Source organism: Dermacentor variabilis, chromosome 2, assembly GCF_050947875.1.
Source record: "Dermacentor variabilis isolate Ectoservices chromosome 2, ASM5094787v1, whole genome shotgun sequence".
NCBI lineage: Eukaryota > Metazoa > Arthropoda > Arachnida > Ixodida > Ixodidae > Dermacentor > Dermacentor variabilis.
This window is the reverse complement of record NC_134569.1, coordinates 120,267,216-120,287,336: the sequence shown is the minus strand read 5'-3', so window position 1 is coordinate 120,287,336 and position 20,121 is coordinate 120,267,216. Positions and strand designations below refer to the sequence as shown.

Below are 20,121 nucleotides of genomic sequence, written 5' to 3'. Positions count from 1 at the left end.
GTTTCCTGTCGGCAATTATTGGGGAATAAAACGGCGGCGGTATTCAGGCAAACGGGTCTAGGTCGGGCGACCCCGCGGCCGACGCCTTTGATGGCTGCATGCCGGGATCTTTTCTTGATCGAGTGGTCAGAGTAGGCTATGGTCGTTTGGCTTTGCTCGGCTTTTCGGAGACGAGTGGAATAATGCGGACTTTGCGGCGACATTGAAAGGGGAAATGTGACGGTCGCGCGCGCAGGCATGCTTGCGAGCGCGAACTTCTCCGTCACCATATCAGCAGTGTGAAAAGTGATAAAAAAAAACCATTCGGCTGCTGAAACTGGGTGAGTTGGTTGCTGGCATCGTTTAACGCGGTTACAGCGATAAGGGAGAGGAAATGCTACACCGTTGCATATGGACGCTGGATCGAACACTCGTGCGGTGCAACATTCCACGCTGTTTCGTCTTCTTCTGCGTTGTAACCATGTTTCGTAACGACAATGTATAGCTTTCCTAAGCACAGAAACTTGCCAATCCAGCCGAAGGCGACGGTATTTGTCCGTGTCCCACAGCTCTTTTCTGCAATAGTTGTTTCTTTCCTACAGTTGGTTGTAAGAAACTGTCTCTGAAGTTTGTGACGCTTCCTTCCAAGGCGGCTTACCATAAGTTTCTAGACGAAGGAACACGCGGAAGGTCATGCCTAGCAAAAAAAAAAAAAAAATAGGAAGAACCTTGAGTGAATAGCTAGCTCTATGCGCGAGGATGAAGAAATGGGAGCTTGATTTATTTATTTATTTATTTATTTATTTATTTATTTATTTATTTATTTATTTATTTATTTCAGTATGCCTTTCATACCCCATGAGGAGCATTGAGCAAGGGGAGCACACTGCAAGAAAGTTGTACACGTGAACACACGTGGATTGAGACTATCATTACACTTTAATGGGAAGCTGAAGACGTTAGCATTTCCTATGGCCTGTAATGCTGCTGCAGTTGTCCGAGAAATATATTATGCACATTGGTCACACAAACGGCACGTACACCCACATGCACGCGCATGCATACAGAAGCTATTGGCTAAACCTTAGCTAAAGAATCCAGAAGAGTCTTCGCAGTGCGCAACGCACAAGTGCTGCTTTTCCACCGGCCAAAAATGTCCCCGCTACTCCAAGTTCCGGCCGCGTTGGGACTATTGCGCGGCCTTCGGAGATCGTGTCTCTGACGCGTCACAGCAGCAGCCGTTTTGAACGTGTTGCAAATGCGTGGAAACATTACCCACAGAAGACATCGGGCAGGCGGTCTGTTGAATTCACGTAGCGTGAGGAATTTGTACCTTAGAGAAAGAAATTACCAACTTGCGTAATAAATAATGCATAAAGCAAGGAGAGAAAATTTAGAATAATAAGTAGACACTGTTTGCAAAGAAACACAGTATACATTTATAGCAGCGTATACACTTGATACAGAAAAACATTGAATACAAGTAACAACAATATATAAATTTATTGCAAGTTCTCTGCTTGTGTAAGTCATCATTTAAAAAAAAAATCTTGGCTTCAGTAAAAGGATGTGATATCATAGAGTGCCTTTGTACTATATAATCAAATGGATCACAAAAGGCTCGTGTTCTTTTCTTCTCAATAAATGAACACACGGGGCACCACAAATCTTTCTATTTGACAGTGAACGCTGTTTTCCATTTTTCTTTATGAACTGATAGAATTTTACGCATAATATAAAAAATGAACTGCTTTCGGGGGTACAGTATGTCAGATAGCATCATAACTGTCTGGGTGTCACTACCATGCTCCTCTACTGTGTATGCTGTCGAAAGGGCAATAATTTTCAAAATGCCATTGAGAGCGTTCAATTTAACATGAGACACTGTACCATAAATTGTACATATCCAAGCTGCATCCAGCAGACGCGTTAATGTCGCTTCCTTGTGCACCATCCTCGTTTACATGAATGCGAAGCGCTAAAAGGATGATGCGATGCACTTAGTCGCATTCATGTAAACGCGGCTTAAGATTTGTTGTAGTAATGTTGACGCTACAGGCGTTAACATTACTACCACAAATATCAAGCTGCGTTCTTCGTGCTTCTTGCCTCCGCTGTTTCTGTTGCTTCCATAGTTCTTACACTTGGAATGTTCCTATATACCGGTTCGGTTTTATGTGATAGCAGGCCCAATAACTGCCGAAAACCCGCTATGAGACGTCCGATACGCTCGGCGTAAAACCTGTCGGATGTGGAGTTTTATCATATACGTCGGGTCGCGTTGCTTCGACGTGCATATATGCATAGGCCGAGATCACGCAAGGCCATTATGCGACCACGGTAACAACACTTTCATCAAGTTTAGCGCGCTTAACAGCCATGACGCGCACACCAATATACCTCGTTGCTTTTCACAGCACGCTATATAAGGCCGAGCTTTCGTTCCAGCTAGTTGGCCAGAAATACTGGCTTAAGAAACGCAAGATTTTCGCCCATCCTGTTCATTTTCTGTACCTGTGTTCTCGTTTTTTTTTTTTTTTTGCACCCATAAGTAGTACACAGCTATCTCTAAAATTGAATGATGTTGGGAGGGGCACGACATTTTCGGATTAAGGCAGCTTCCTCTCTGGTCTTCAATGCTTTTGAGCTCACTAACTTGCGTCATTGAGTTTCAGGTATCACAATTATTGTTCTTGTTCTTATCTTGTCAGCATCGAGAGCGGAAATAGCCTCCTTGAAGAAACAACAGCAGGGCTTCTTTAACATTTCTCGTGCTGTTCTTTATCCTCCGAATCTCGTAAGCATAACAAGCCTTGAAATAGAAGACTTTTTGCCATATCATTCAAAGAAGCAGCTGTCACATCGCATTTCTTCTCTTCGTTGCGGATAACGAGAAGATGTTGTGACATTCCGGCTTTGCCGACTCGAACACGCCACACATAGGAGCGGCAACGTCACGGACATTCATGCTGCATGCAAAACAGCTGCCCGCATTTCCACAGCCACAACCGTGAAGACATACAGTACGCGAAGAGTATACCGTCAACGGCGCCGACGGCTTCAACGTGAGCTTCGTACCGTCACCTGCCAAGAATCTGTATTTTTTCAACGTGGTATCACCACCCTTCTGTTCCCTGGGCCATTATGTCCATTTCATTGTTGCCAACTAGAAATTAAAAAATAAAACGCAAGTCGAGAGCCCGAAAAACACTAAAACCCGCAATACGAGCATCGAAAGTGAGCTAAAAACCCGTTAAACGTGGACAACAGTCAGAATCACGTACAAAATATGTTTTATTGCGTTTGCATAAAACACAGTTGAAAAATATTTACATTTTGGTCCATAATGGAAAAAAAGATATAGATTATCAATATTAATAAGCGCTTTTCTGCGCGACTGTGAAGTGTGGAAACGTATTGCGAAACAGATCTAAAAGAAAAAAATAACAAAGGTGTTTGCAGTTACTGGCCAGAAAACAGGTTGAACTATACCGGTTAGTGTTTAAAACTACACAAAAATTTCACCTGCTTCATCATGGTATGGTCACGCGTCCTCTTGTTCGCTGCCGCGAGCATAGCTCTAGGGTGTGTGCCATCGCTGACCCCGTATAGACCTCCATCGTGGGGACCTTGTGAACGTCGTGCTCAGGCAGCATGTAACTGAAGCATCATTTATAGATTAGCACTCAGATGGTCCGAAGCCACAATTGCAGAATGGGCGCCCACGAACATGGCGAGGCATCCTTCGGCAGTGCACGACATCTGACACTCCGTGCTATACTTGCGGTGTTGTTTGCCCACCGGAGGGAAGTGGTTCAGCAACCGTAACACGTTTCTTTGTAACATTGTGTGCAACAAAATTGCCGAGCATTGCACGAAGTTATGCTTTCCAATAGCGACACTTGGCTTCCACATGGAACTTCGACCAATCAGTTCCGAAGCGCTGGTTCCTGTAGCTTATTCCTACCTGAACTTTTGGATGTATTTCACCGGAGCTACTTAACGAGGCGAAGTCCCCTTAAGTGCGTCTGCGAAAATGGCGCACAGTGAAACAGTTATGAACGGCCGAAAGTGCTATAGTGCAGCCCTTACAAAAATTTTTATAGAAAGTCCATAGACACTCTATTGACGTCTATAGACTGTATATAGACTTTCTATAAAATTTTTTGCATGGGAGAGGGGGAAGAAATGCGAAGCACGCTCTTTGTGGATGAAGATGTTGATTATTTCTAACTTCCAAAATGGCAACGGATAAGTTGCATGTTTCCGGCATGTGAAACGTGAATTATTGTCAAAAGCATTTAAGTCTTTCTAGCTCCAAAAATAAAACAGAAGAAGAAGAAGCCGTCATTACACGAAAACCACTAAAAAAAACGCCGCCCTCGAGAGAACAAATTTTTCCGCTTGGCAGCGCAAGAAACCGCTACATTCAGCGGGAAAACCGCTAAATGTAGAAAATATAAAGAAACTTCTTTCACTCCAGAAGCATGCAATACGCCTTGTTTTTAAAGCTCCTTACCTTTAACAAGCTTAAACTTGTAAACGCACAATCTCTATACAATTTCAGACTACTTCGGCAACATAAACTGAGAACAAACAAGAAAAATAACCTTCTGAAATAACTGGCGAAGTTGCAAAAAATTCCCCTGCATAAAACACACGCTATCCCGAAACATGGAAAGTTGATCGATGCCGCACGACCTACGGTAAGCACATGTTAAACATTACCGACCTTGTTAAATGAGTTGGCCAAAAATGGCACGGATATAGAATTGATCTCTTTCAATCAGCTACGCAACACATATTTATAACTCTCCATTGTTCCGTTTTTTGTTGAAGCACTACTTGTATTTTCTGTACTTCATTTTCCTCGTTTCTCATCCAGTGAATTTTCCACGATGTTTCTGTATATTCATGGATTTTCTTTATGCACATATTTGCCCATTGTTTGCATTGTTTTTGTATTTTCTGTAGTTTTTGCAGTTCCTGCAAGTTGATTTTCGTCTCTGCTTTTTGTATGGAATTGATGCCACGCTACGGTGCACGGGCCCAGTCAAGCCTTTTCAGGTTTTTTGTCTGTGCTCCAAGCACCTGGCAGGTGTTGAATAAAGCTGAATTGAACTGAATTGAATTGAAATTGGCAACACTGGTTCATTTCGCTCAGCAAGCTCTTTCGTCGATGAAACTGTTGTTGTTGTTGTTGTTGTTGTTGTTGTTGAGTGTGGCACCCGCTTGCCTGTACCCACGGTGGGTGATTCGCCATAAACCAGGCGGTCATGAGAAGCGGACACGAAGGGAGAAATTAAAACATACGAAATTACCAATTGTGAACATAAAGTCTCAGTTGTCACAGCCTTCATCGTATATTACTGCATTGCGGAGAACCACGAAAATGAGGACCTCGAACCGCAAGCTGCATTCATCGCCTACAATTCCGACATCTATAAGTCTCCCACAAGACAGAGCACGCTCGATTCGTGCATATAGCAAAGAGCCAGAAGCATTGGCATGCGACTGCAAAAACAGGATCGCCACCTTCGAGACCGGCGTCGTGCGTCGTCGGTAAGAACGACGTCGCACAGCTGCACGCGAGGAACCCTGAGGACTTCAGCAACGCACAACTGGACCTGACGACCGTCCAGCATGGTCCGCGGGAGGGACTTGACCGCGTCCGCAATGGAACTATAGTAACAGCCTAAGGGGCAATGTCGTCAACAGGAGCAATTCCTGCAGCAAAACGGCAGCTCTTACCTTGATAGGAGGCTTATAATATACCAGTATTAAAATAACAGAAACAAAATCGAAAAATTAACTCCTAGTCTGTGAGGTGCTTTTTAACACACTTGCATTGGCTTTCTCTTATTCGTTATTCCTAACTGGTTTATCCTTTTTACAAAACCGACTGCTGTGCATTACGCATTACACTTTATGTATAATGTATAATTGGTTTCACCGTTATTTTCGTATATCTTTTTGTTCTCGTAATACCACCGAGTCAGGGCCTATAGGCCCCAGGGTTCCTTATTGCCATGTTTTAAGGATATGATCATCCTCATCATTGTCACTAAAGAAAGAACGCGTGCAATAACCGCACGGTGAGATTCAGAGAGTTTCTTTCCCATCTTCGATTACTTTATTCCCCTTGTTTTCTTTTTCCTTTCTTTCCTTTCTTTAAAAATCATATTACCACCTGGCTCGTGGCCTATTACCCGCAGTGGGTTTGTGGCATTAAATAAGGAATCATCATCATCGTACTCGTCATCGGAACGTGCCAGGAGTGCAGCCTGACCCATTTCTGCCAGTCCAGTTCTCCACGTTGGAACACCGCGAAGACGAGTAAGTTGTGCTTTATTTATACCCTTTCGCTCCTTCGCTGTCCGTTCAAAGCTGGCAACGTGCCGCTCTTTTCTGCAGCGATATGACGCTAGCCTACGTGACATTGACAACAGGCTGGTCTACGCTAACTGCGCCGAGGTATTCAGTGAAGGAACTCCTAAGCCTAAAGGGAACCTGTCTCCTGTTCTCGTCTCCGCTCACCGTGTGTTTTGCCTCAGTGTTTCAGTTACCCTATACAGCTTCCCGTGAATATATTTCATGCTATGGCACCCGAAGAGCCAGCTCTCTCGTTTAGTTATTATTTTATTTATTTATTTATTTATTTATTTATTTATTTATTTATTTATTTATTTATTTATTTATTTATTTATTGTGTGCATTTCAGATAAGGAAAATATCCGGTGACTTCCAGGCGATGGCCGTTTGCCAGCGACGCAAAGTTCGACAGCCGCTTCGCAACCAACCGGACCAGGCGGAGAAGAACACCCCGTCTGCGTACATCCACGGCAGTTTAGACACGGGCGACATGAAGCATGCCGACATCAGCGACGACGTCTTCAACATGATCCCGATGACGTCGCCTGGCAAAGCACCGCCTTTTTCAGACGTGACACCACTTTTTGTTTGTTTACCTGGAATACCGCGTGCGTTCGACCGAGGCCGCCCCTTTGTTTACAAACCTATCTTTGTGACGGAAAGCCTCGCCAATGCAAAGCTCGAGTTGCAAGCTGCCTCCACCCTCTGCGATCACGACATCGATGTTGTCCACAAGATCAAACATACTCGATTCGCGCGGTCAAGCGGTAGCAACGATTACTTCCACGAAATAAACAGCAGCGCCATGGGTGAGCCAAACGCCGGAGTCAACGACAACGACGACGATGACGCAGCGCTGCACTCGAGAAACACCGAAAGCTGCCGCACCGCCCAACTGGATCCGGAGGGGCGCGAGGGCGTTCACTACGAACCGTTAGTAACGGCACACGGGACGGTGACCATCAACAGCTCTCCCACACGCGTTTTCATCACGGTGGTACGTGCTGTGCGGGCGGTGGTCACTACGCACTGAATGGCGGCTCGGAGAACCCCCCGTTACTGCAGCTGCTTAGGCCATCCCTGCGGTCGAGTGCTGCGGAAAGGAACCAACGTCCTCATGGCTACGAGAAGCCATTTGGCGAAGAATATCCAGTCGCAGAGTCGGGGGCACGGCTTCCGACCGTGGACTCGCGTTACCTAGGACACGCTCCCAGGACATAGCCGGCCATGTGGATGTTTCCTAATGCATTGGTGTGTATCATGTTTGCAAAATGTATATAAATATTAGGTTAGATAATAAATGTTAATGCGCAGCATCATTGGGTTCGATCAGCTATTTTTCTTCGTACGGCGAGTCTGGTACAGCTCATATGGTTATATTGACCACGCCGGGAAGCACATCTCGAAGTCATGGCACAGAACATTTACGTATGATTTCGCCTCACATCTATTTCTAAAGCACACGGACTTCTTAATGGAATGGGTGAACGGAATGGAATGTGAATAATACGCAAAAGCGAAGCTCTGAGCACAGCGTCTTCACTCGCGATTTATTACAGCGAAGCTGTTAGCCTCTTGTTGGTCGGCATTTTTCGAGTCCGCGTCTGCCAGCAGAAATGCGGGCCGTTTTCGGCGGCAGTGCAGGGCCAGGAACAGTGGCTCGTACCCCCGTAAGGCTGAGGCTTCAAGCGCTCGGCATGGTGAGGCTAACAGTGCATACATTCTTGGGAATCACGAATACAACATATAGAACAGTGCACGTTTTAATAAAGAACATGCACAAAACAATCAACCGAACCACATAATTGATAATAAGGTGCTCCAAATAACAATGTGAAGCACGTAAAGCTCCCCGCATACGTTTCGCGGTAAAGGTTACTGTTGCGCAAGTTGCCGCACCGACGGCGGCTTGCGACGTGGGCAGTGACGTCCGTAGCCTTTCGCATATAAAAGAACCAGCCTGATTTGAATGTGGTTGCCACACCGCTATGGGCGGTGGCGTGCTGTCAAAATTACCATTACTCCCATTACTACCATTACTCTAAATTACCATTGCTATACCATTGCTCTAAAGCAATAAAGCACTGCATAACCCCCTCAGCAGTTGTAGTGGTGGTACTCAAGAGCTTCGCTCGACATCCGCTTTCGCAGGCCCGGGCGAGTCCATTTTTTCTACAATAAAAACAAAGACAACACATGTTCACTCCCTCTTGTGAGCAGCACTCAGATCTTTCTGTAGGCGCGTGTTCCATTGCAGACGTCAAAGCTGTGGTGCATAAAATTGGTCTTCTAACGGCCCCTTCAGGAGAATAACGCTAAAATTGTGGTTTGTAATAATTAATTACCAAAATATTGTCATGTTGATACCACACAGTAGGAGTGTGATGTAATACTATGGCACCACCAAGGCCGAAAGCATGGCGATTGTTTCTACCGGTCTATAGTTACCAATGACATCTCTAACCGATCAAGCAAATGGTTTCCGACGTTCCTGAATAGGGCAGCGATTCAACCTCATAAACTCTGACATAATTTTAACAGTACTCAAAGAGGATGTCATATGTCATGAAGGGGACTTGACAATTTGAAAACCCACTCTACGTCTCTTAGTTCAGTCTTCGTTCGCTACTCAACCTCCTCGACGTGGCACCCAGCACCATGCTGTCGACCACTGTATCTCGACATAAATTTGCAAACTCGTGGCACAAACACGTCAACACGGTAATAAAGGACTTTACAATACAGCAACCGTGCAGTGCTAGTACTTCAAGTGCTGTCACTTTAAAAAAAAACGTATGTCGACTACGTCAAGCCTTGCCGTTCTCGAGTACCTTACGCAGATCACATTGCTTAAATGGGATCAACGTTATAAGCATGCAACGAAAATTTGTCCTCACGCGTTGTCCGAGCTAACGCCTCGCATTAGCGTAAACTTCTACATTGCGTGGAATCTGCGAACTATTTATCCCCTACGTGCCAGTGCAATGTTGCCGTTGGTAACATGATTTTTAACGAAATGTGACGATAACTTCTTAGCCAACGTCATATTGCTCAATACGTTTGGGAAAGATGAATCCGTTGGTGTTATATAAAATGTGTGATGCTGAGCTAGCACAAACATAATGCAGGGTGCGCTTTAATAGCCTTTTCTATCGCCTTCGATTTCTGTGCGGTGTTAAACCGACAAAAGGGGAATTGCAATAAAATTGTGGACCACGTAAAAGACGTATGTCCAGATAATGTAGCTGCAGCGAGATCTCCAGGCAAAAGTTTGTTTGAAGTACGAGTGGATACGACAACAAAGGCACAAAGAAGACGTTTTTTTAACCGAAACTTACAAAAATATTCGCTAATCACCAATATTGCCGCTCGTCGGAAGTGGCGCATGACCCAGAACTCGCGGATCCTTGGCTTAAACTCCGAGATTAGGCACCGCTCGCGTCTGTCTGGGGCGCCCTGAGAAACATCGCTGTCGATGGGCTGGTATTTGCGCCATATCCACTAATCCCCAGGGGAACGCGTCGTCGGCTTAGGTGCTATTCAAAGACTGTTATAATGAAAATTAAATACTCAACAACCCGGCAGCTTTCCCAAGATTGCCTTCAATAGTGCGTACTCATATATAACCAATTTACCCCAAGTTAAGGGTTGTTGCAGTTGACCTTGAAGTTTGAGATGTAGAATACTCAAAATACTGCTAGGTAAGGAACATCGCAGACACTACAGCATGATGTAGTGTCTGCGCTGCGACTATGTAAAATGCAAACGGAGAAACAAAACAAAAAATCGGAGTTCAGGATTGCCACTGTCATTTTCCACTGCCCCGTCTCTGTTCGCCTAGCTGCAGGTCATATATTACGCTTTGACCACCTTGCGATCAAACTTATGCAGCAAGAAACATTAAAACTACATTTATATACGCGCACTAAGCCCAAGCGGTAAAAGAATTCCGCAAGGCATTGAACGGCTTGTCTTTCGCATACGAAGGGCAAAGTGTCGATGTTCCTGTGCACGGTGGCCAATTGTCTATGCCGCAGTTTGTCGTGACTGGGACGCATTCAAACAGACGCAGCCAGTAAGCAACCTTCAGTGATATATCAGCTGCCGCTCTTCCCGCAACACACAGTGCTGGCATGACTATCAAAAAAGAAAATCCAAAATACATGCACAAAGGCCACCAATCTCCCAGCCTGTGTTGGAAGAAACACCATACATGAATTATAAGGGTCAAAAGTTGCGCAGTAACGTACGTCGCGGTTAGCATGTCCTCCTCGTCAGTTCACCCTGCCGTATAGTTCGATCAGCAGTGGCGTGCCAAGTTCTATCTGAAACGAGCACGTGTTTGTTTAGCTAGCCACCGCACTTTCAGCCAACGTTCGTAAGAAACATCTTATGTGTTGAAATAATAAAAGCTTCAAACTTATACATCCGTCTTCTCTTGGCTTGTCTCCAAAAATTTGGCGCATACCGTTTACCAAGAGGCAGGGGGTTTCCAGCATTTTTATTAGAATTAATAAGTTTGCATAGCAGAGCGTGGGTTGGAGAAATAAAATTTAGAAATAAGAAAAAAAATATTGTTTAGAATTTTGAGATAAAATAATTCAACATATAGAAGTTAAATAATGAATGATAATTTTAGAATTCCGCAAGCTATTATTTTTGTGTCTCTATTAAAACTGTTAACTGCGAGAGAAGCTTTCCTGTGGCTGGATCCCAGTGAAGCCGCCCCAAAAGAAAGAATGGTTGGCGAGGTTAGCGAAAGCCCAAGTTCTTGTTCTTGTTTCCTACTGAAACGGCGCAACCCACTGTGGGGGATCGGCCATGAATCCGGCGGTGAAGGAATTGCTAGCATTTCTTTAAAATAAAAGTTAAGCTGAAGTGAAATAAGTATCTTGTAATTGGGATTTAAGGTGTCTACTGTTACAGGTATGAATAATTAATTATCTAGATATTTTTGTGAATTTTGTGAACATTATAAGAATTTTGAAGAATTCCAACATACAATTCGTTTTGTCTCACGCAAAAAGATGCAGAGGGCTTTACAAACGTTCCTGTGGCTGTAACCGCTGTGGTGTGGCTGTGGTGTGGCTGTGGCTGTGGCTGTGGCTGTGGCTGTGGCTGTAAGTTGTCGAAACAAAACTCCTAAGGGTTCTCGTTGTCTTCAAAAGTGGTGGCACGAGACAGATATATGCTCAATATATTCAGGTGCATTGCGGAAAGAACACAGAAGCGACACAGTGAGACCAAACCTGTGCAAGTTAAAGTTTGGACGTGGTACACAGCATCTACATTTTGTAAAGGAAACTTCAAATTGCCATGAACGACACCAATTCCAAGGAGAACGAAGATGGTGAAATTCAGAAGACGATGTTAGAATGGATTTTGCGGAATATTGCGATACAGAGAAATTACTGTACCTAGCCGCGGTTACATCAGCTGATGTCGGCAAAACAGATATGACAGGGGCATAGAGTGATGCTCGTGCGAGTGGATCGATCGTTTCATTCAAGTGCAACCGACAATCTCCCGGTACCCAAAGCAAGTATACTTGTCGTAAGTACGGAGGAAACATTGAAGAAAATATTCGCGCAATTCTTGAATTTAAGGATGCATAAGACCTGTGCATACAGACAGCGATTCGGTCACAATAACAGCTAATGAGACACTTTGGGGAAGCTTTCCGTACGCCAATACCATCGAACATAATTCTGCCTGAAGTATGGTTGCCAAGTTGAGAAGGGTAAGAGAGTAAAACCATTGAAGAAATTAAGAGAAGATTTTATTTTCATGTCATTTTCATTTTTTCATTTCATTTATTTGTTGTTTGAGACATACAACTGTCTCAGGTGCTCCAGCAAAAGGCAGTATTCTTGCCTGACAAAGGCTGCAGCACCTTACAACATCCCCACTCCTGCCATCTCATTGCACATAGAAGCGTCAGTAACTATTGTGTTGTCAGTACCTAGCTATTTAAGGTGATCTTGTAACATATTAATTAAAAAACTCCGTCATTATTCGTCCGCCATTATATTACGCTTCAATTAGCGTTCTAACATTCCTTTTCTTTCTTTTTTATTCCTAGTGACACGGTTTTCTTCACCAAGTCGTCGCTCTAATTATATTCCAGTATTTGAAATGGTTTCTTAATTAGTTGTACTGCAATGAAGCTGGTGGCACCAGACCGTGTAGCGCATAATGACAGGTTGACTGCTCACATGATCCTTTGATGATTCGTGGAGTTTACCGTGTTCACCCACATACGTGTTCACACATCGTGTTCATACCCGTGCACCTAAATCTAACGTGGCCTGGTTTCGCAATATATTTAATTTCATTCAGTAAAAACCAAAGGCAATGTTATTTTCATTTATTTTTTTCTTCTCATGGTACCAGCGAAGTCTCACCTGCCACCATAGTGCGTTCTTACTACATTTGAAGGAAATCATCATCGTCCTTAAAGAAAGAGCGCGCGCACGAACCGCACGTGAGATTGCGTTCCACTCGGACCGTGCCAGGAGTGTAGCCTGCCCCGTTTCTGCCTGCTCAGTCTTCACGTTGGAACGCCGCGAAGACGCGTAAGTTACGCTTTATTGCTTACCCTTCGCTCCTTCACTGTTCGTTTCAACAGGCACCGTGCGACTCTGTTCTAATGTGACGAAACTAGCACATACGACATTATCGATAGGTTGCTGGTCTGGCCTTTCTTATAACCACGGCGAGGCACTCAGCGATTGTAATCCTATGCCTAAATCGAACCTGTCACGTTTTCATCTCCGCTCATAATGTCATTTTCCCTCGTAGTCTCAGAGATGCCCTAGACTTTTCCGCGCGAATTGATTTGTTGCTATGGGTCTCAAACGATTATATCTTACACCCAGTTTTTTGTCCACGTTGCAGAAAAGGCGAACATACTGGGGACTCCCGGGCAATGGCCGTTTTCCAGGGACGCAAAGATCAGCAGCAACTTCACGGCCAACCGGGCCGTGCGATTAAAGGCGCCTCGTCTGCATTCATCCACGAAAGTGGAGGCGCAGGTGCCATGAAGCGTTCCGGCGTCAGCAACGGCTGCGTCAACGCAATTCCCGCGGCGTCGCCTGGCGCGGCGGTGCCTTGCTCAGACGCGACGCTGCGTTCAGTCTGTTTTTATGGACTAACGTATGCATTCGCCCCGGGGCGCTTTTTCGTTGACGAACCTACCTACTTGACAGAGAGCCAGCACAAGACCAAGCTCGAGTTGCAAGCTGCCTCCACTCTCTGCGATCACGACATCGATGTTATCCAGAAGACCAAACACGCTCGATTCGCGCAGTACCCGAAGCCAAGTGGTAGCTACGTGCACTTCCAAGAGATAAAGAGGAGCGCCACGTGTGAAGCGAACGCCGTCGTCGGCAACGACGACGACGATGACGATGACGATGATGCGGCTACGAGAGCGCTGCGGCAACGCCCAGCTGGACCCGACCGCCGCCGAGCATGATCCGTGGGAGGGACTCGAGAACGTCGACAACGGACCCGTAGTAACGACATACGGGACGGTGTCCTATCACAGGAGCTCTCGCGAGGGCGTTGTCATTTCTGTAGACCAGGCTGTGCGGGTGGCGGCCACCATGCTTTAAAATGCTGTTTCGAGAACTCCAGGCGACCGCAGCTGCTTAGGCAAGCCGTGCAGTTGCGCACTGTATAAAGGCGCGAAACTTTGACGTGGCCACGGGAAGCCGCCCAGAGAAAATATCCAGGGTCGGAGTCGTATGCACGGCTTCTAAAGACAGACGTGATAACGCGGGGGACGCTTTTCCAATAATGCCAACCCAAATGTAGAGGTTGGGTTACCTTTGATTTAGTAGACTGCATAAAGGAAATGGGTTTACTATGTTACCTTTAAAATAAATATGACATTTCGTTTGCGAATGGCGGTGTCGTCTATGATAACATGTTCGGGCACGAAATGCTGCGATCACCATCCATTTAACTGACGCGCAATAAAAGTGAGTGACGAATAGTACATACATACATACATACATACATACATACATACATACATACATACATACATACATACATACATACATACATACATACATACATACATACATACATACATACATACATACATACATACATACATACATACATACATACATACATACATACATACATACATACATACAAAGCGGAGTCAAGCGTGTTATTGATAGAATTAAGCTAGTGGGCTCTTGCGGAACCAGTTACCTTGCATTCGTGTTCTGCATGCCGTTACACTGCGATAACCTTCGCATAAACTAGGTCTACGTCTATGAAAGTGCACATTTCACTGGCAAGGTCCTGGCTTGCTCCTAAGGCAATAGGCGTACATTAAATGGTCATCGTTGTCCCAAAGCAATAGCGTTGGTTGTAGCGTCCGGCAAACAACGCTACCTAAAAATCATACTAGGAACAGCGTTGGCAATACAATATATTGAAGACCGCGGCGGCACTATGTACAAATGAAACAACGAGGCAGGAGATAACACGCTGTTATAGTACAATAATTTCATGTATAGCCACATTCCTTATGACATGAAAAAAGGCAAGATGAACGACAAACGTCAACTCAGATATACTATGCCGCAAAAAAAGGTCAAATAACTGTAGCGCACTACTACGTGCCAGAACGGTCCGGTCAAAAAAGACCACGAGGACACGCCCAGCAGGCTTAAGGTGCGCGAGCAGTGGAATCGGCGGAATCAGGCTTCCGCCTGATGTAGCGAGTTTGAATGATGATGACGATGATGATGATGATGATTATGATGATTGTTATGATGAAATAAACGTTATTTTAAAAAATAAAGCCGGTAATTTTCTCTATGTCACGGACGTGCCAGCAAAGATAGCAGTGGTAGAGCAGTGGTAGGACCTGGTAATCAGGGCTCACCCGGAGGACCAGAGAAGACTGATGGACTGAGTAAGGCGGACAGCCGAGGGTCATGGCATCCTGTACTAAGGACTCAGGTGGGTGGCTTCCTTAGCCCACGATGTCATAGCCCTCGGCTGTCCACCTTGCTCGGTCCACCAGTCGTCTCTGGTCCTCCGGGTGAGCGCTGATCAGCAGGTCCTACCACTGCTCCTCAGATGGCCCTCTGTTTGCTGGCACCTGCGTGACACCATTGCACTCCCAAACCATACAATAGAGCGTATTGGGTATTCCGCCGAACTGACAGTCGTATTTGTATGGTGTGGGATGCATCTTGTGTAATAATGTGCGCACGTGGGAAGGAATTTGTTTGGAGCCTTCGTGGGGGCACGGCTTCCTCCCTACTAAGCGTAAGATGAGGTGATGGGTATTTTCACGGCAAAAAATATAATTTGTGGATACCAGGCACCACTGCCTGTCTGGTTTCTCGTCACCCACATTACCTTTTGCAGTCATTACTGTAAAATAGCTTTCATTATTTAATTTCACGACAGCATTCTAAACATATTTATCTGAATGTGGACCCTTCAGAAAGGAACTTTTCTACAACCCCAAGCATAGGCTACCCCCCATCTCCCGTATTGCTGACACATGCCTTATCAATGGAATTTTAACGCTAGCTTGCCGGTTATATGAAATCAAAAATTATGCAGTTAGCAGATTTTAACTGACAGACCTGATCAGTTACTGTCTTATATTGAAGTTTGTCACAAACACTGCTAAGCTCCTGCCCGCGAGGTATTTGGGTGACATTTTAAGTGATCAACTGAAGTTCCTCAGTGGCACTCTAGTTGCGGATTTGCCATTTTCGGCTTTAACTTCGTAGCCATGTACAGAAACGTTTGCTTAAATCAAAGTGCCGCAAGATAGGTAGCATGATCAATACTGTATGATTGTCCTCGATTCTCACCTGCCCCGAGAATGCGCTGTTACCGCACTTTAAGGGAATCATCATCTCCTTTAAATAAGGAAAAGAAAGAAGAACGCGCCTACAAACCGCACTTGGCGTTGCGTTCCACTTGGCCTGTCACAGAAGTGTAGCCTGCCCCGTTTCTGCCAGCCTAGCTAGCCCTCAAGTTGGAACTCGGCGAAAGCGAGTAAGTTGCGATATATTTATAGACTTTCGCTCCTTCGTGGTTCGTTTACAGCTCGCACCGTGCGGCTCTGTTGTACACTGATGTTCTACAGTCGTGATCTGTTCTACGGTGATATGTTATATGATATGATGCACGTATATGATAGGCGTATATGATATAACAACGGCGAACCACATCAGCAATGGAAATTGTAAGCCTAAAAACAACCTGTCACGTTTTAATGACCACTCATCATGTCTTTTACCCTTGAGGTCTCACAGATTTCCAATATGCGGTTGCCCGTAAATTGATTTCTCCCTACGGCACTCGATGTGTTAGTTCCGCTCATCTTCTTTTTTTTTTTTTTGTCTACGTTGCAGATAAGGGGAATATCTGGTGACTTCCACGGGGGCGATGGCCATTTGCCAGACACGTACAGATCAGCAGCCGGACCAGGCGTGGAAGACAGCCCCGTCTGCATGCGTACACGAGAGCGAATACACCGGCGACATCAAGCGTATCATCAACGACGGCTTCGATGTGATGCCCGTGTCTGGCACAGCGCCACCCGTCTTGGACTTGACGCCGAATTCCATTGTTTTTCCTGGGCTACCGCGTCCATTCGGGCAAAGCCACTGCTTCATCGGCGGTACTGTCTGCGCGTTCGTCACCCCCTATTTGACCAAGAACAAGGCCAACGCCGAGATCGAGCTGCAAGCTCCATGTTTTCTCTGCGATTACATCATCGATGATCTCGAAACGATCAAAGACGCGCAATTCCTGCAGTATCCGCAGCCGGGAGGTTTCAGCGTCAATGTTCGAAATAAAAACAGGACCCGTGCGGATGAAACGGACGACGACGATTGCTGCGGCGCACTGCTCAACGCGAGGAACACCGAGTGCTGCGGCAACGCACAGACGCAAGGCCTGTCGCCACCAACAGGCCTTGCTGGCGACAGCTGCAGGCTTGTGGTCACAACATGCGCGATTCTTTCCGCGACCGACTTCCCCACGGCAGTAGCCATCTTGGCGTAATACTTAGTGCGAGATGAGGTCTCCAAGAAGAGCACCGCAGCTCTGGGGCTCCCTGGCCACTGCAATTGATTGCTCCAGCAGTATTACCAAGTGCTGCGAGAAGGTGGGAATCTTCACGTTTGCCCTGAAATTCCCTCGGCCAAGGCATCCAGGCGCAGTGACAATCACGCAGCTTCGAGCCATGGGCTCGTATACAATATTGAAATAATCTTTTACTTAGTATTATATTTGTAACAAGAATATATATTGTTCTACTTGAGAATAAATTTGATCTTGTCGATGCTAACGCAGTGTTGTAAATGATAGCATGCTCGTTACGATCCTCGATTGATCGACGCTGTGCTGCTGAACTTGGAATCCGGAGGCAGGCCAACTTAAATTTAGGCGTTGGTCAACTGAAGTTTGGGGGGTGGGCCAACAGAAGTTTGGGAAACAAAAGCAAAAGTGAAGTAACCGCTGAGTCAGAACCTACACATTCGGAGACAATTCTCTTAATTTCTGTAGCCTTTTTGTTTTACTGATTTAACGTCTGTGCAACTGGCTATGCTTCAGATTCGAAGATCCTGGGCAGTCGATTTACAAGCTCTAATCTCGCTCCTCGAGAAATGGGATACGCAAACGACCATCGTGTTGACAGATGTCCCGGATCTTCAAGCTAGCTTAAATGTAGGGTCCTTCGTTTTCGGGCAAAAGCCGATAATTCCTGATCTTCGCACCCTGAAAAAGTTTCTTTACATGTTTTTAACCTCACAAAACCAGATTTCCCTACGAAGTTTGCCCTGTCTTACAGGATTATGAATGCAGTTGTAATAAATCTACGAAATTCTGCCCACCTTGTGCGGGCAAATGGTAAAGCTGCACCACATACTATTAGTACTATTAACTAAGGGAAAATGAGACATCCACCAAATCATAGGAATTGCTAAAAAGGAAACCCATACGGGTTCCTCGAAAGAAAGCCTCGCAGTTGAATAAAAATCTGTTCTAGTCCGGAACATGAACCAGGGACCACCGCCTTTTCGGGGCAGCCGCTCTACCGTCTGAGATAACCAGGCGGCTAGCAGATGGCAGGGCCAAGTCGAATTTGTCAACAACTCGAAGCAAAGGCAAGAATTTGACGCAATGGTTCTGCAGAAAGCCGCAAAGCGGAGAGAAGTAATTAAGAGAGAAATGAGACATCCACCCAATCGTAGCAATTGCTACAAAGGGAACCCGTAGGGGTTACTGGAAAGAAAAAAGAAGCCTCGCAGTTGAAGAAAATTTTGTCCTATATAGTCCGGACTAGGACGAATTTTTCTTCAACTGCGGGGCTTTTCTTTGGAGGAAACCGTAAAGGTTTCCTTTGCAGCAATTGCTACGATTGCGGCAATGTCTCATTTTTCCTTAATTAATTACTTCTCTCCGCCTTGCAGACTTCCGCGGAACTATTACGTATTTGTAATATTATTATAGACATACATATGGTATGTGATTTATTTTCTCTAAACACTACAGAGGGGGGGGGGGAAGACAGCACATATATGTTCAGAGCGCGTGGGCCATGCGTAAACGAAAACTGGTGGCTTTCTAATGCGAAGCATTCTCGACTGAGTGAAGCATTTTCTCTCTATTAGCCCGCTGTTACGTTTCGCCTACGACGCGCGGTAAAGCCGGCGAGGATACAACAGACGCCAGGGCTTCGTTTAAAGCGGCAGACATTTTGGCCCGTTCGGCGCCGCCGCTACGCCTCCCTGCCAAGCGCGTCCAGGCATGTTCCAATGCCACGTGTCTTCATGTGCGTGTGTGAGTGTATGTGCATATTGGTGCCCGCGCTTGTCGAAGCGCGGCAGCCGGGGAGAGGAGCTCCCAACAACTGTGAAGCAAGAGGGTCCGAGCGGCGCCGACAAGACGGCTCCTCCTCCTTCTCTTCCCATTCTGCCCACGCTTGTCGAAGCGCGGCAGCCGGGGAGAGGAGCTCCCAACAACTGTGAAGCAAGGGGGTCCGAGCGGCGCCGACACGACGGCTGCTCCTCCTTCTCTTCCCATTGTGCCCACGCTTGTCGAAGCGCGGCAGCCGGGGAGAGGAGCTCCCAACAACTGTGAAGCAAGGGGGGGTCCGAGTGGCGCCGACACGACGCTGCGCCACCTTATCCCATTGTTCCCGAGCGGCACCGTCACGTGCTCGTCTATAGAGGGGTTCCTTCTTGCCCTCAACTGCGAGAGTATAAAAGCAGCTGCCCCCGGACGCCAAAAGAGGGCTCCGATTTCTTCTGTTGAGTAAAGTGCACTCCCGTCTCTCTACTTCGGTCAACCTACCTGACCGCCAACTCTTTGCGATGTTAGAATAAACAAGTTGTTTTGTTGTTACCAGTCGACTCATGCTTTGCCGGGACCTTCGGATGCTTCCAGTTGTACCCCAGGCCGCCAGGCCAACGCTACCCTTGGGGCTTGCGACCCAGGTGCAACAACGGGCGTCAGCGCCGAGTTCCCAACAACTCGCGCCAGCGGCGCGATTACAACACCGCACACTGCAGGTGGACGCTACTGATACCAAAAATCGATACCGAATTTGATACCGAATCGCTTGGCGAAAGTTTGGATTGCTGATTGAATTGCTGATGATTAAAACTATCGCAAGATACATGGAAACAAGTTAATATACATAGATCCTGTTTTAGCTATGACAGAGCTCCGCAAGGCGTTGAACGGATTGTCTTTCACACAGAAATG

General features: G+C 46.0%; 3 protein-coding genes across 3 annotated transcripts; all 3 read left to right on the top strand.

Moving 5' to 3' along the window:
- The first annotated feature begins 6,243 nt into the window (after window positions 1-6,243).
- On the top strand, window positions 6,244-7,547 carry LOC142570962 (uncharacterized). Its single transcript, XM_075679258.1, has 2 exons — window positions 6,244-6,315; window positions 6,701-7,547. The coding sequence occupies exon 2, from the start codon at window positions 6,731-6,733 to the stop codon at window positions 7,382-7,384; it is 654 nt and encodes a 217-aa protein (XP_075535373.1). The 5' UTR covers window positions 6,244-6,315; window positions 6,701-6,730; the 3' UTR covers window positions 7,385-7,547.
- A 5,274-nt stretch (window positions 7,548-12,821) lies between these two features.
- Window positions 12,822-14,259, top strand: LOC142572634 (uncharacterized). The gene is made up of 2 exons (XM_075681886.1): window positions 12,822-12,926; window positions 13,249-14,259. Exon 2 carries the CDS (start codon window positions 13,280-13,282, stop codon window positions 13,826-13,828), a length of 549 nt encoding a protein of 182 aa, XP_075538001.1. The 5' UTR covers window positions 12,822-12,926; window positions 13,249-13,279; the 3' UTR covers window positions 13,829-14,259.
- Window positions 14,260-16,302: 2,043 nt separating this feature from the next.
- On the top strand, window positions 16,303-17,412 carry LOC142570429 (uncharacterized). The gene is made up of 2 exons (XM_075678814.1): window positions 16,303-16,398; window positions 16,758-17,412. Exon 2 carries the CDS (start codon window positions 16,792-16,794, stop codon window positions 17,410-17,412), a length of 621 nt encoding a protein of 206 aa, XP_075534929.1. The 5' UTR covers window positions 16,303-16,398; window positions 16,758-16,791.
- The last annotated feature ends 2,709 nt before the right edge of the window (window positions 17,413-20,121 follow it).

What these genes read in the sequence shown, in the direction of transcription:
- LOC142570962 (XM_075679258.1), top strand. Translation starts at nt 6,731, where the DNA reads ATGGCCGTTTGCCAGCGACGCAAAGTTCGACAGCCGCTTCGCAACCAA.
- LOC142572634 (XM_075681886.1), top strand. Translation starts at nt 13,280, where the DNA reads ATGGCCGTTTTCCAGGGACGCAAAGATCAGCAGCAACTTCACGGCCAA.
- LOC142570429 (XM_075678814.1), top strand. Translation starts at nt 16,792, where the DNA reads ATGGCCATTTGCCAGACACGTACAGATCAGCAGCCGGACCAGGCGTGG.